This window comes from Aphidius gifuensis, linkage group LG1 (assembly GCF_014905175.1).
Source record: "Aphidius gifuensis isolate YNYX2018 linkage group LG1, ASM1490517v1, whole genome shotgun sequence".
NCBI lineage: Eukaryota > Metazoa > Arthropoda > Insecta > Hymenoptera > Braconidae > Aphidius > Aphidius gifuensis.
In genome coordinates this window covers 23,730,817-23,745,376 of record NC_057788.1, presented here as the reverse complement: position 1 = coordinate 23,745,376, position 14,560 = coordinate 23,730,817, and the positions used below count along the sequence as shown (strand labels likewise).

The 14,560-nt window shown below is 27.9% G+C and overlaps 2 protein-coding genes across 5 annotated transcripts in view; one reads left to right on the top strand and one right to left on the bottom strand.

Annotated features, from left to right (window-relative positions):
• LOC122854619 (tight junction protein ZO-1) overlaps positions 1–2,440 on the bottom strand; it is a 30,170-nt gene extending 27,730 nt beyond the window's left edge. For 2 of the 3 annotated variants that reach the window (XR_006373986.1, XM_044155467.1), the window contains exon 1: positions 1,829–2,437. Coding sequence is in view for 2 of the 3 variants with exons in the window: in XM_044155467.1 (XP_044011402.1) it covers positions 1,829–2,123 (295 nt within the window). In the remaining variant the exon portion in view is untranslated. Of the gene's footprint in view, positions 1–1,828 lie in introns of all 3 variants that reach the window. The other variant, XM_044155449.1, reaches the window with a different exon arrangement.
• Positions 2,441–5,864: 3,424 nt separating this feature from the next.
• Positions 5,865–12,576, top strand: LOC122854608 (dedicator of cytokinesis protein 7). Of its 2 annotated transcripts, none has more exons than XM_044155427.1 (3): positions 5,865–5,985; positions 6,436–12,413; positions 12,507–12,576. In XM_044155427.1, the coding sequence occupies exons 2-3, from the start codon at positions 6,463–6,465 to the stop codon at positions 12,562–12,564; spliced, it is 6,009 nt and encodes a 2,002-aa protein (XP_044011362.1). In that variant the 5' UTR covers positions 5,865–5,985; positions 6,436–6,462; the 3' UTR covers positions 12,565–12,576. The 2 variants fall into 2 exon arrangements, with proteins under 2 accessions (XP_044011362.1, XP_044011372.1); XM_044155437.1 differs by lacking the exon at positions 5,865–5,985 and adding an exon at positions 6,076–6,148.
• Positions 12,577–14,560: the final 1,984 nt, after the last annotated feature.

Below are 14,560 nucleotides of genomic sequence, written 5' to 3'. Positions count from 1 at the left end.
ATCTAATGTAAAAATTCAATTGAAATAAAACCATAAGGTAAGATATAAAATAAATTAAAATTCTTTGAGTGATTGAACTCAATTTCAAAAAGTATCAATAAAACTTGACAGTGTATACTTTTGCTATACTGTTGTTGTTGTTGTTGCTGTTGTTGTTATTTATGTGTTATTATTCAGGTCGACAAAGATACAAAATACAACATCAAAAAACAAATATAAAACATGCAATCGATGATATATAAAACTGGTCTATCCAGATTAAATGATGTATCAACAAGTTTATCGGCTATTTGTCCTATTAAATTACTAGAAAATTATTTATATTTTATAATAATTATAAATTTCGTATAAACCAAACAAATAATTTTATTTAAATATTTTTAAAATATATTTATATGAATTATTTATTATAGGTTAAAACAAAATAAATAAATAATAATAATAACGAGCTAATTTAAGGCTTTGATAAGTAATTAAATAAGTGCGGAAGGAAGGAGTGAAACCTTAGGGTTCTTATATACACCGTGAGAATTTACCTTCTCACATGAAAACAATGACTCTCAACATGAGCACAATGTCCATGTTAAAATAACATTAAAAAAAAATATATCCTACATGTGTAACAATAATAATTCAATTCTTCTATGTACACATACGTTCAAAAAATATGCCATAGAAAAATACAAAAAAAAAAAATATATAATAATAATAAATAAATGTGTTGTTTTTTTTATATTCTCTCACGATTATTTTTTTCATTTATTAAATTTATGATTTTTTAATGATTTTTTTTTTTCTATATCTTTGATTAAGCAGCCATGGGTAATTTTGAAAATATTGCAAACTTGAATATAGTTGCATATGGTCTACAGGTTTTTCCTCAAAAAAAAAAAAAAAAGGAAAAAAAATAAAATTGCTCTCGCGTGTTGAATGAAGCAAATGGACCGACATTCTGTCACGTCACGGTCGCAAAATCTACAGGACACAAAAGCTAAGAAAACTAACTCAGTAGGAGTGCAATATACAAAAAAAAAAGGAAAAAAAAATACCATGCCCAGGATACAACTGGAAAATAAAATGAGCAAAACTTAAAATGACCAACTTCAGTGCATATATGAATACAATGGAAATATATATTTTATATTGAATAAAATTGAAAAAAAAAAAATCAAAGTAAATTTAAACATTAAAGATAAACACGTTTTATTTTAATTTTTTAAAATTTGTACCATATTATCACCATGTGTTAACCCATCAAAGACATATCTCAAATTTCCATTATATACATATTACAACAACTCAGCTATTTCCAAGAATATCCCCTCGCTTTATGTTTTTTTTTTTTTTATATAAATAAAAAAAAAACTGTCTACGTATCACTCCTTTAACTTTTAAGATAATAAAAAAAAAATAGTTAAACTTGGGAAAGTTCTAACGAATCGTAAAATATATATTTGTATTAAAATAAATTATACAGTATATATTTTTATATTTTAAAATTGTCCAAGCGTTAAATAATATCAATAAAAAAAAAAATATATACTTATATTAAAAATTTTTTTAATAAAAAATAAAATAACGGTGTTAAAAATATTTTCATTGGCGGGAAAATAACATTAAAAAATAGAAAATTTCTAAAATAATATAAATATAAAATTAGAAAATTAAAACTTAATGTTATTTCTTAGCCATTAATGAATCGTATATCCGCATGTTTTTTTATTTTTTCAATAAAACAATTTTTCCTAATTTGTATTTAATCAGGGTTAATAAATAAATAAAATAATAAATTATATACTTTATAAGGTATATAATAAAGCAAACTCACCGGCAGTATTTTGTTGATTAACAAGTAAATCAGTCAATAAATCTGGACAATATTTATCTAAAGCAAAGCAAAATTCCCGAAATGCATCAAAGCCCTTGGCACCAATAATGTCAATAAAAAGATCAACATCTGAATCAGTTGAACGATCAACATTTCCAGCTACAGCGTCCTTGTCAATTTCAGTAATAACACCACGTTTAACCAAAACATTAAGTAAATCAGTTCTATTTAATTCACAAAGTAAGGATACTTTATGACGTGATAAAAGTGTCCTAACTTCCGAGGAGCCGGCCATGCTCACTTGTCTACTATTGCCGTTTTAATAGAAACTCTTTTTAACTCAAAAAGCCCGCAACCAAGCAACAGGTGTTTCCACTCAATATATGTATATATATATTGTTGATGTTGCAGTTGCGTTTATATGTATGTGATATTTATATATACATATACATATATCTTTTTTTTTTTAAATTTATTATTATTGTTCTTCTTCTTTAGTATCCCTGTCTATCACGCACAACAACTTGATATCTGTTTTTATTCAACGCACAATATTTCCCACTACACGTCTTTGCCAATTTATTACTTTTTCATTTTGTGGTTATAATATATACATATACATGTTCCTTTACAAGGTTGTGTGCGTGTTGTTTTTACACTCTTTTTCGTTAGAAAAAGACGCTAACAAATTAACAATCAGCGCTTGCCAACTTTTAACGGAAAAATGGAAAAGTTTTTTGTGCTTTTTTTTTTTTTTTCCATGTTGGTAAAACCGTTTATACTTTGATAAAAAAGAAATCTGTCATTTATTGGTGTTATTATTATTCCGAATTTAGAGTATTTTTTTATATTTAATTTGAATTGAGAATTTAGACGTTTGATGAATAAAGTAAATTGTTTGATATATCAATTATTTAGTTGCGCTCAAAGCTGCATGTAAAATAAGTTATGAAAAAAAAAATATGTATGATGTTGCGCTTAATGCAGCAAATTTCAATGGTTTTAATGATAAACTGCTTGGTGTTTCTATATAAACTGATGTACATAATAGGGATAACGATACGAGTCTTCTAATAAATACCATAGAAATTAAATTATCTCATAATGTATAGATGAAAAAAAAAAAAAGCAAAATGACCTAAAGAATATACATATGGGCTATCTTGGGGTTTCAGACAAAATCATTAATGCAAATAAAATCTTACCTTTTTAGAAGATGTTTATTTTCCCAGACTGGTCATCAAAATACTCCAAGGCCATGTAGTATCTCATGATGATGATGATGATGATGATGATTCTCTCTAATCAGCAACATTATGTAGTGGTTCATGATAATTATATCTGATCAGTAGTACAGGTTCAATGATCACACCCAACACAAGCACTACACGCACAAAACAATAACCACTTTTACACTACAGAAGAACTTATAGTTTATAAATTAGTCAAGTTGTCTTTTTTTATATTAAATTATTGTTAATATTTTATTCTTATTGACTTGATTATTTACTTTTTAACTTAGTATTGTATACTTTTAAAATAGTTTATTGTTATTATTTGAAAACGATTTACCACTTTAAAAAACTCTCTTAAGTCAGCTGTTAATATTTTCAACATTTTTTCTAGTAGAGGCAGAACTTTCTTGAGCTCATGAAGAGCAACACGTGGTTCACTATTGTGAGCAACAACAGCGGGTTATCAAAGAAAATTTATAAAAACATTGATAAAGCTCAACAAAAACAACAACTATATGTTCACCAATAACCACAATAAGTGGTACATTATCCCAGATAACCATAACTGGTAGGATCATATACTTTCCGAGCAAATCTACCGGTAGCTACCGGTCTACTAGTATTTTGTTATCTGGGATAGTCAATAATACCAGCACTATGTGATGTCATTAAATCATATAAAATAACTCATGACACGTGTTGGATTTCACTCAAACTTGACATTTTTTAAATTCAATTGCACGTGCAAAATGTGAACAATTAAGCATTGATTGTTTCTTATCAGGGATTCATCATTGTTGAAACATAAGCATAAATTGTAGATGGTCTTGATGCATTTTGTTGGTGGTTCAAGTGTACCGGTACTCGATGTTTGTTTAATTGTCAAATAGTTTATAAACAATTTGATTAATTTTTCAAGCACTTGATATCACAAACTAAAATCAACGATGTAACTTATGACACTTTTAACACTATAAACATTTGCTGAGTATTGTTCAAGTTGTATTTTAGCATTGATTAAAGCAATTAATCTCTTTACATATTCTTCTTTCTTTATAATGTAAATCTGATATGACATATATATTGACTAATGTTTTTGCCCCTAGATGAATTTGATGCAACTGTAACAATACTTTATCAAATTAATAAATTATAATTAGGTGAATACTTTTATTTATAAAAAAAGAAAAAAAATAACTCACTAGAGTTTAAAATGATCTTGGCTTCAATGACAAACCAATTTAGTCATTTGTTCAGTCCCATTTTTAGCAATGTTGATAAATTGCATAATCACATCAGATATTTTAGCCATACTTTTTGTTATGTATCTGTAAACAATAAAAATATTAAATAAACGTTATAAATATTTTTTCAAATAGCAGCAGTTATTAGCAACTAAAATGATTAAGTAAGGATTACTTGCTGGTTCGAGTGTACCAGTATGATTATTAAATCGACAAATGATTTAAGACTAATTTAAATAATTCTTAAACCACTTGATAACACAGACTGAAATAGACGTACCTTATCATGTTCTCATCATTAACATCATTATCTTGGTATTTTTCATGTTGCATTTTAACGTACAAGCAGTCTCACAAATAGTGCAGTAGCTCTTTTTCCTTCATCATTGAAGCTTCTGTATATTTTATTTCACATAAATTAGCGATACTAATGCTTAGGCCATGGATGAATTTGATGCAACTGTAACAATAAATTAGTTAATTGTTATGGGCCAAGTATGAGACTATATATTAGTTTTTAAAAATAAAATAAATTGACTCACTTTACTCCAAAATGATTTTGGCTCCAATGACAAACCAATTTAGTCATTTTTTTTGGTTCGAGTTACAGCAATTGTGTTTGATGGATTGCATTAACACATAAGACGTTTTAACACTCTTTGTTATCTGTAAACATTAAAATTATTAAATAAACATTATGTTATAAATTTTTTTCAAACTAGAGTAATTAATAACAGTAAAGAGAAAATAAAAGTGATATTATTAAAGTTATGTTAAATTAATGAATAAATGATAATTAAATAAATAAAAAAATATTAAATGTATAAAAAATAGATAAATAAATAATAAATTAACAAATTAACAGTAAAAAAACAAGTCTCGGAGTAAAAAAATAAAGACTAAACACTGACAATAAAAACTGACAAAGACCTCATACAAAGGAAGATTAATATTGAAATATTTCATATTTTTTTGATTGTTATTAATAAAAAAATGATTATTATACAACAAGGATGCTACAACAATGCCCTAAATAACAAATATTTATAAATAAATTGGTAAGTTCTTTGCCTTTGTAATCAATGACAATCTAACCTCAAATAATTAATTTATTTTTTGCTTAATTATTAATAAAAACTACGTAATTATGTTTGTTTATGCGTTAAATAATTAATAACTGTAAAAAAAACACGATATTTACATACCATTTGTCTATTATTTAATAAATTAACAATTGTCTTTGTCAGCTAAAACGCCATTGACAGGTCCATTAATTTTGGTCAAAATTCACAAAATTTCATAAAAATTTATATCACATCTTGTTCAGAAAAATTTAATTAATCGATTTATCAACAATTTATAATTAATTAACAGTTATTATTGCAAAAATAAGCGTAAAAGTCACGACACACGTTTTCACTCTAACAAAGCCGCGGCCATTTTGGATTTCAGAAAAACGCCGTCACGCCGCCTAGCGGAAAAATTACCGACTATTATTTTCCTTAAACTAAAAAAAAAAAAAAAAAATATTGTTGTTACACTCAGTTACACTGCCAAATGTCAATTGTCAATTGTCATTAACATTGTTTATTAATGATTAATAATTATTTATCATTACCCATTATTAGTTGGAACTTTGGAAGTATAAATCATAAAAGACAATATAATTCATAATTAGGTAAGATTAATTTTTAAATATACAATATCTTGTGTGTATTTATCTGTCATTTATTAAATTTATTAATAATATTATTGCAAATAATTAATATGGTGATGTTGTGTTGTTGTTATTAACTTTAGTGAATCAGGCAAACAAAGTTTTTACAAAATATATACCTAATGTATGTATATTTAATCATGATTGATTATTTTTTATTGTTTAAATATTTTCTTTGTTATATTTAAAATAATTGAATAGTTATTTGTAAGGCTTTCGTTTGATAATTTATGCAGATAATATTCAGTCCAAGTTAACAATAAAAACACACCCTTTTCTTGACAAATAAAAAACAACAAGTACCTATATTTAAAAAAAAAAAAAAACAGCTAAAATCAATAAACAATGAGCCTTCTATTTATATACTTATGTTGATTAAATTAATAAATAATACTTTATCCATTTTTTCAGGATGGTGTAATTTGGCAATAATAAATAATGTCGTCAGTTCAACGTGCATTTGCTCATAAATTGAGCAAACATCATGCTGCTGATGTTAGACGTCAAATAGCAACGTCAACATCATATTCACAAAATTTATCAAAAAGTGGCAGTAGTGTATCAGGTTTTTCATCAACAATGTCATTATGTGAAATTCTTGAACCTCTTGATTATGAAGATTTTTTAATTCAACATCAGGCAATATTAGATCGTGAACCACTACGTCAAATTCTTGATTTTCCACCAGGTGATGTTGAGCTTAGAATAATAAAACGTAAAATAAAAACAGAAGAACCAATTATTCCAAGTGAATCAATTGACACTGTTTCTCCATATGTTAAACGTTGTATACAAACATTTACATCTGATTGGATTGTTATTAATCGTAAATGTAAAGGTAGAGCATCACCAATTGCCAGAGAACGTCTACTTTTAGATGCACCAAGACAAGATTTTGAAATTGATCAAGATCAAAGTGGTTTTTTATCACCAAATGACGATGAAGATGTATCAAATTCTGATACACCAAGAGGTTCATGGGCAAGTTTAGATTTACGTCATTCTCAACATGATCCATTGCTACCTGGTCTTCTTGATAGAGTTTGTCCAGAGACAATTGATCAAATGAATGAACAAAAACGTTGTGAAGATCGTCAAGATGGATTATTTCCACTTTATTCACCACCAACATCACCTGATGATGAATGGTCAGAAATAAATCCAGCATTAGAACCATCAGAACCATTTTCACATAGAATTCTTATTAAATGTTTACAACTTAAACTTGATCTTGAAGTTGAACCAATATTTGCAACAATTGCATTATATGATGCAAAAGAAAAAAAAAAAGTATCAGAAAATTTTTATGTTGATATGAATTCTGAGAGTATAAAAAAAATGCTTGGTAGTCATATTGCTTATAGTGATGCAAGTACATTAGCAAGAAGTTGTGTATTAAATATATCAAAACCAAGTCCAGATTTATTTTTAGTTATTAGACTTGAAAAAGTATTACAAGGTGATATATCTGAATGTGCTGAGCCATATTTAAGAGATGATAAAAATAAAGATAAAGTTAAAGCAGCAGCAATTGCAGCATGTGAAAGATTAGGAAGATATCGTATGCCTTTAGCATGGACTGCAATTCATTTATCTGGAGTTATTGGAGGTGGTGGTAATGGTGTCGGTGGTGGTAGTGGTGGTAATAATAATAGTGATGCAGATAGTACAGGAAGTGCTGGTTCTCTTGATCGTAAATCTGGTGGTAGTCTTGAACAATGGAGAAAAAAAATTGAACAACCAACACGTCGTGGTTCATTAGAAAGACGAAGTTCAGATAAACGAAGAAGTTGGTCACCTGATGATTTTGCAAATTGTCTTGATAGTTTTCGACCAATAACACTGACAGTTAAAAGTTTTTTTAAACAAGAAAGTGAACGTCTTCGTGATGAAGATCTTTATAAATTATTGGTTGAATTACGTCGACCTGGATCAAATCTTAAAAGATTAAAATGTCTTGCTGGTGTATTAAAACTTGATTTAAGTCCACGTCCTGATGATTTATCACGTTGTTTAGATCCTGATCTTCGACGATTATCACCATATCCAGATGAAAAAAGTCGTCCAATAAAAGAAGTTCTTGAATTTCCATCTGAAATTATTGGTCCTGATTTAACATACAGAAATTTATTGTATGTTTATCCAAAAGAAGTAAATTTTAATTCAAGAACAGGCTCAGCACGTAATATTGCTGTTAGAATACAATTAATGGGTGGTGAACAAGAAGCTGATGCATTAACTGCAATATTTGGTAGATCATCATGTCCAGAAATGACACATGAATATTATTCATCAGTATCATATCATAATAAAAATCCAAATTTTTATGATGAAGTTAAAATACGTTTACCAGCTGATTTAAGTGCACGACATCATTTATTATTTACATTTTATCATATAAGTTGTCAAAAAAAAGCTGAACAACCAAATGTTGAAACACCAGTTGCTTATACATGGTTACCATTACTACGTGATGGTCATTTACAATCTGGTGAATTTAGTTTACCAGCAATGCTTGATTTTCCACCTTCAAATTATTCATATATTGCACCAGATGTACAATTACCAGGTACTCGTTGGGTTGATGCACATAGAGGTGTATTTAATGTTATACTAGAACCAGTTTCAAGTGTACATCCACAAGATAAATATATTGATAAATTTCTTGGTCTTTGTGGATCATTAGAAACATGTCAAGTACCACCAAGAATTGGTGAAGCAGGCATGGAAAATGAACTTAAAAATGCACTACTTGAATTATCAAAATCATCATCAGCATCATTAGTACGTTCACTACCTCAATTATTTGATCAATTAATATATTTATTAGTTGTACCACCAACATTACCATCACAATCATTAAATATTGCTGCAACTGTTTTTGAGGCACTTGGTTTATTAGTAAAAAATATAACAAATTTACCAGATGGACAAGTTGATTCACATGGTAGACATGCACTTTTAGCAACTTATACAGCATATCAATGTACATTACCAAGAGTATCAAATTGTTCAGGTGTTATACGTGCACAAAGTAATCCTGATTTACCTGTTGAAGATCTTGAAATGGAAATTCATGCAAGAGGTCTTGATAGAACAGCATCAATGAGACAAGAAGCACCATTAATAAATAGTCAAATATCAAGAAGATTACTTCATGAAGAAATTGCATTACATTGGGTTGTATCAACTGGACAAGCTCGTGAATTAGCTATTATTTATTCATGGTTTTTTTTAGAATTAATTGTTAGATCAATGGTTATTCATCTTGCTGAAGTTGGTGCATTAGAAGCACCAAGAAAAACAAGATTTTCACCTCAATTTACTGATGATGTTGCAACATTAACAGCAGCATTAACAATGGAAGTTATTAATCGTTGTGGTAAAGATCCAAAAATTGCATCAAATTTAATATCAAGTATTGGTAATTTTTTATCTGATTTATTATCAATAATGGATAGAGGATTTGTATTATCATTAATAAGAGCAACATGTTGTTCACTTGCTGATGCATCAATGCATCATACTGATTCAGCAGCATTATTTTCATTAAAACTTGATTTATTAAGAACAATATGTTCACATGAGCATTATGTTGCTCTTAATCTACCATTTGGTACTGGTTATACATCTGGTTCAGCACCAGTATCACCAAGTCCATCAACTGGTAGTTCAGGTAGTTTAATATCAACTCTAGTACCTGGTGAACGTGCAAGATTTTCTGAATTAAGTCAAGAATTTCGTCAACAACATTTTTTAGTTGGTTTAGTACTTTCTGATTTATCAAATACACTTGAAATACCAAATCCATCATTACAAAATAAAGCAATTGGAACAATAAGACATTTAATGGGATGTCATGATAATGATACAAGATATTTAGAACCAGGTACAAAAGCAAGAGTTGCTGCATTATATTTACCTTTATTAAATATATTAATGGATGCATTACCACAGTTATATCATTGGGATGCAAAAGATAAAAATGTTTATACTGATGAATCTGGCTCAATAACACAATCAGTTGCACTTGCAATTGCTGGTGGTGGTGGTTTAACTGATATATCATCACAATGTCGTGTATCATTAAGTTCAGAATCAACAAGACATTTATTAATGTGTTTTTTATGGGTTTTAAAAGATCTTGAACGTTCAGCACTTGCACAATGGTGTTCTGAATTATCAGCAAGAAAAATATTAAATCTTTTACAAGTATTAAATCTTGTAACAGCTGCATTTGAATATAAAGGAAAAAAAGCATTAAAAAGATTACCACAACAAGCAAATGTTACAAGTGATATACGTTCAAGATTAGAAGATGTTATATTAGGTCAAGGTAGTGCTAGATCAGATATGATGCTTAGAAGAAAAGAAAGAATAACAGGTGATAAATTAAGATGGAGAAAAGATCAAATGCCATATAGAACAAATGAAATGTCTGAGGGACGTGCTGTTGAACAAGATGCACAAATTGAAGGTGCTCTTGCTGCTGAGGCATCACTTGTTGTTCTTGATACACTTGAATCAGTTGTACAAGCTGATGGTGGTGGTGGTGGTGTTATTGTTGGTGCTGTACTTAAAGTATTACTTCGTGCATTAGCAAGAAATCAAAGTACATCTGTACTTCAACATATGTTTAATACACAACGTGCACTTGTATTTAAATATCATTCTGTATTATTTGATGAAGAATCTGAACGTTGTGGTGATCTTTGTTTAACATTATTAACACGTTGTAGTTCACGTTTAAGTGCTATTAGAAGTCATGCTGCTGCAAGTTTATATTTATTAATGAGACAAAATTTTGAAATTGGTAATAATTTTGCTCGAGTTAAAATGCAAGTAACAACATCATTATCAGCATTAGTTGGACGTGGTAGAGCACCAAGTGAAGGTGCATTAAGACGTGCACTTAAAACAGTACTTGTTTATGCTGAACGTGATACTGAACTTGCTGATACAAGTTTTCCTGAACAAGTTAAAGATTTATTATTTAATCTTCATATGATACTATCAGATACAGTTAAAATGAAAGAATTTCAAGAAGATCCAGAAATGTTATTAGATCTTATGTATAGAATTGCTAAAGGTTATCAAGGTTCACCAGATTTAAGATTAACATGGTTAGCAAATATGGCACAACAACATATGGAAAGAAAAAATCATACAGAAGCTGCAATGTGTTTAATACATTCAGCAGCATTAGTTGCTGAATATTTACATTTATTAGAACCTGGTGGTGGTGGTAGACCAGTTGGTGCTGTTGCACTTGCTACAATATCACCAAATGCACTTGAAGAAAGTGCTGTTGGTGATGATGTACTTGCAAGAAGAGAAGAGGGTCTTTGTCTTGGACCAGATTTTTCAGAAAGTGGTCTTGCTGGTTTACTTGAACATGCTGCAAGTTCATTTCATGCTGCTGGTATGTATGAAGCAATACCAGATGTTTATCGTGTATTATTACCAATTGCTGAATCAGCACATGATTATAAAAAATTAGCAAATATACATGGTAAACTTCATGAAGCATATACTAGAGTTGAACAATTATCTGGTAAACGTGTTTTTGGTACATATTTTCGTGTTGGTTTTTATGGTGGTAAATTTGGTGATTTAGCTGGTGAAGAATTTATATATAAAGAACCAACATTAACAAAATTACCAGAAATATTTTCAAGACTTGAAAATTTTTATGCTGAAAGATTTGGTTCTGATAATGTTGTTATTATAAAAGATTCAAATTTAGTTGATCCAAGTAAATTAGAAACAGATAAAGCTTATGTACAAATAACATATGTTGAACCTTATTTTGAAAATCATGAATTACGTCATAGACCAACAGTATTTCATCGTAATTTTAATGTTAAACGTTTTATTTATGCAACACCATTTACACCTGGTGGTAAAGCACATGGTGAATTACGTGAACAATGTAAAAGAAAAACAATTTTAACAGTTGCAACACATTTTCCATATTTAAAAACAAGAATACGTGTTGTTGCTAGAAAACAAATTGTTCTTAGTCCAATTGAAGTTGCTATTGAAGATATACAAAAAAAAACAGCTGAAGTTGCTGCAGCAACACAACAAGAACCACCAGATCCAAAAATGTTACAAATGGTATTACAAGGTTGTATTGGAACAACTGTTAATCAAGGACCAGCTGAAGTTGCTGTTGTATTTTTATCAGGACTTAAAGAACAAAATATTCAACCTTCAAAATTACAACATAAATTGCGACTTTGTTTTAAGGATTTTTCAAAAAAATGTCTTGATGCATTGAGAAGAAATAAAAATCTTATTGGACCAGATCAAAGAGATTATCAAAGAGAATTGGAAAGAAATTATCAAAAATTAACTGAACGATTAGCACCAGTTATTGCTTGGAGGTAAAAAAATAATTATTAATTTTTAAATTTAATATATAAATATGTTTTTGTAAAATTAATAATTATTAATATTGTTGTTATTTTAATTTATAGTGGACCTCCTTCATTGATTAATCAACAAACAATATCCACAACATCTCCACGTTGGTGAAATTAAAAAATATTAAATCTTTAAACTACCATAGAGTGTGTTTACCAAAGACAAATTGAATGGTTTGAATAATATATACAACAATATAAATAATTATTACATAAACTATATATGTAGTCACTTATATAATTTTACAGTTTTTTAAAATTATTAAATAAAAAAAAATTGTATACGGAAATTTTTAATATAAAATATTTGTTACAAAGAAATAAAAAAAAAAAAAAAAATTCATACTTTTTATAATGCTGAGCTATTTTAAATAGATCAAGATAAAAAATTACTTAACAAAATTAGATGTTTAATGATAAAATTTTCATTCAATTAATTTAATAATATTTTCTTTTTTTTTCATCGTGTTTGAAAGTGATTATTTTGCAATTAACATATTGCAACTGACGCACAACTACAGTTACGAAAAATCATTTTGTTTTTTTTTTTTTTTTAAATATGTAAACTTAATTACCTATAGAAATAATAATTAATGTGTAACTTATTTATTTGTATGAAAATATGTAATAAGTTATGATACTACTAATAACATATTTGACTATTATTGTTATGATTTATCTTATTCTTTATTTAGACATTTTCATGGTGAATAAATTCAGAATTTTAATTAAAATTTTAATTAATTTATTCATTTATTTAACATAAACCTATGCTTTATAGCTTTTGCCTATAAACTTAAAGCAGCAAATTTCAATGGTTTTAATGATAAACTACTTGATGTTTCTATATACAGTGATGTACATTGTACATGATAATGATGATGCGCGTCTTCTAATCAACATATAGGCTATCATGGGGTTTTAAACGAAATCATAAATACAAATAAAATCTTACCTTTTTAGAGGATGCTTATTTTCCCAGGCTGGTCATCAAAATACTCCAAGGCCATGTAGTATCTCGAAGATGATGATGATGATTTTATCTGATCAGCAGTACAGGTTCAATTATCACACACAACACAAGCACTACACGCACGAAACAATAATCACTTCTCACCACTTTTATACTACATAAGAACTTGTATAGTTTATAAATTCGTTAAGTTGTTTTTTTTTTATACTAAATTATTGTTAATATTTTGTTCTTATTGACTTGATTATTCACTTTTTAACTTATTATTGTGTACTTTTAAAATAGTTTATTGTTATTATTTGAAAACGATTTACCACTTTAAATGTCTCTCGAGTCAGCAGTTAATATTTTCAACATTTTTTCTAGTAGAGGCAGAACTTTCTTGAGCTCTTGAAGAGCAACACGTGGTTCACTATTGTGAGCAACAACAGCGGCTTATCAAAGAAAATTTTAGTCAACATTGATAAAGCCCAGAAAAACCAACAACTTAATGTTCATTAATAACAACAATAATTAGAGTCAATAAATAAATTCAATTGCACAAGCAAAATGTAAATAATTAAGCACCGATTGTTCATTATCAGGGTTTCATCATTGTTGAAGCATAAGCATATCATGTAGATGATCTTTGTTGGTAGTTCAAGTGTACCGGTATTTGATAATTGTTAAATTGTCAAATAGATTAATTTTTAAAGCACTTGGTAACACAAACTAAAATTCACGATGTACCTTAAGACACTTTTAACACTTGATTGTAATTGTTCATGTGGTATTTTAGCATTAAATAAAGCAGTTACTCTCTTTTTATATACTTTTTTTTCCATTATGCAAATCTGATATTACATATATATTGGCTTATGTTTTTGCCCCTGGATGAATTTGATGCAACTGTAACAATAAATTATCAAATTATTGAATTATTACTGAATAAATACTATATTATAAAATAAAATAAATTACCTCACTAGACTTAAAAATGATCTTGGCTCCAATGACAAACCAATTTAGTCATTTGTTTAATCCCATTTTAAGAAATTATAAGTTTATTTTAGCCATACTTGTTGTTATGAATCTGTAAACAATAAAAAGATTAAATAAACATTATGTTATAAAAATTTTTTTCAAAGTGAAGCAA

Excerpts from the sequence above, each read along its gene's own strand:
- LOC122854608 (XM_044155427.1), top strand. The coding sequence starts at position 6,463 with ATGTCGTCAGTTCAACGTGCATTTGCTCATAAATTGAGCAAACATCAT. Across the intron at positions 12,414-12,506 it reads GCACCAGTTATTGCTTGGAG|TGGACCTCCTTCATTGATTA; the intron begins GTAAAAAAATAA and ends TTTAATTTATAG.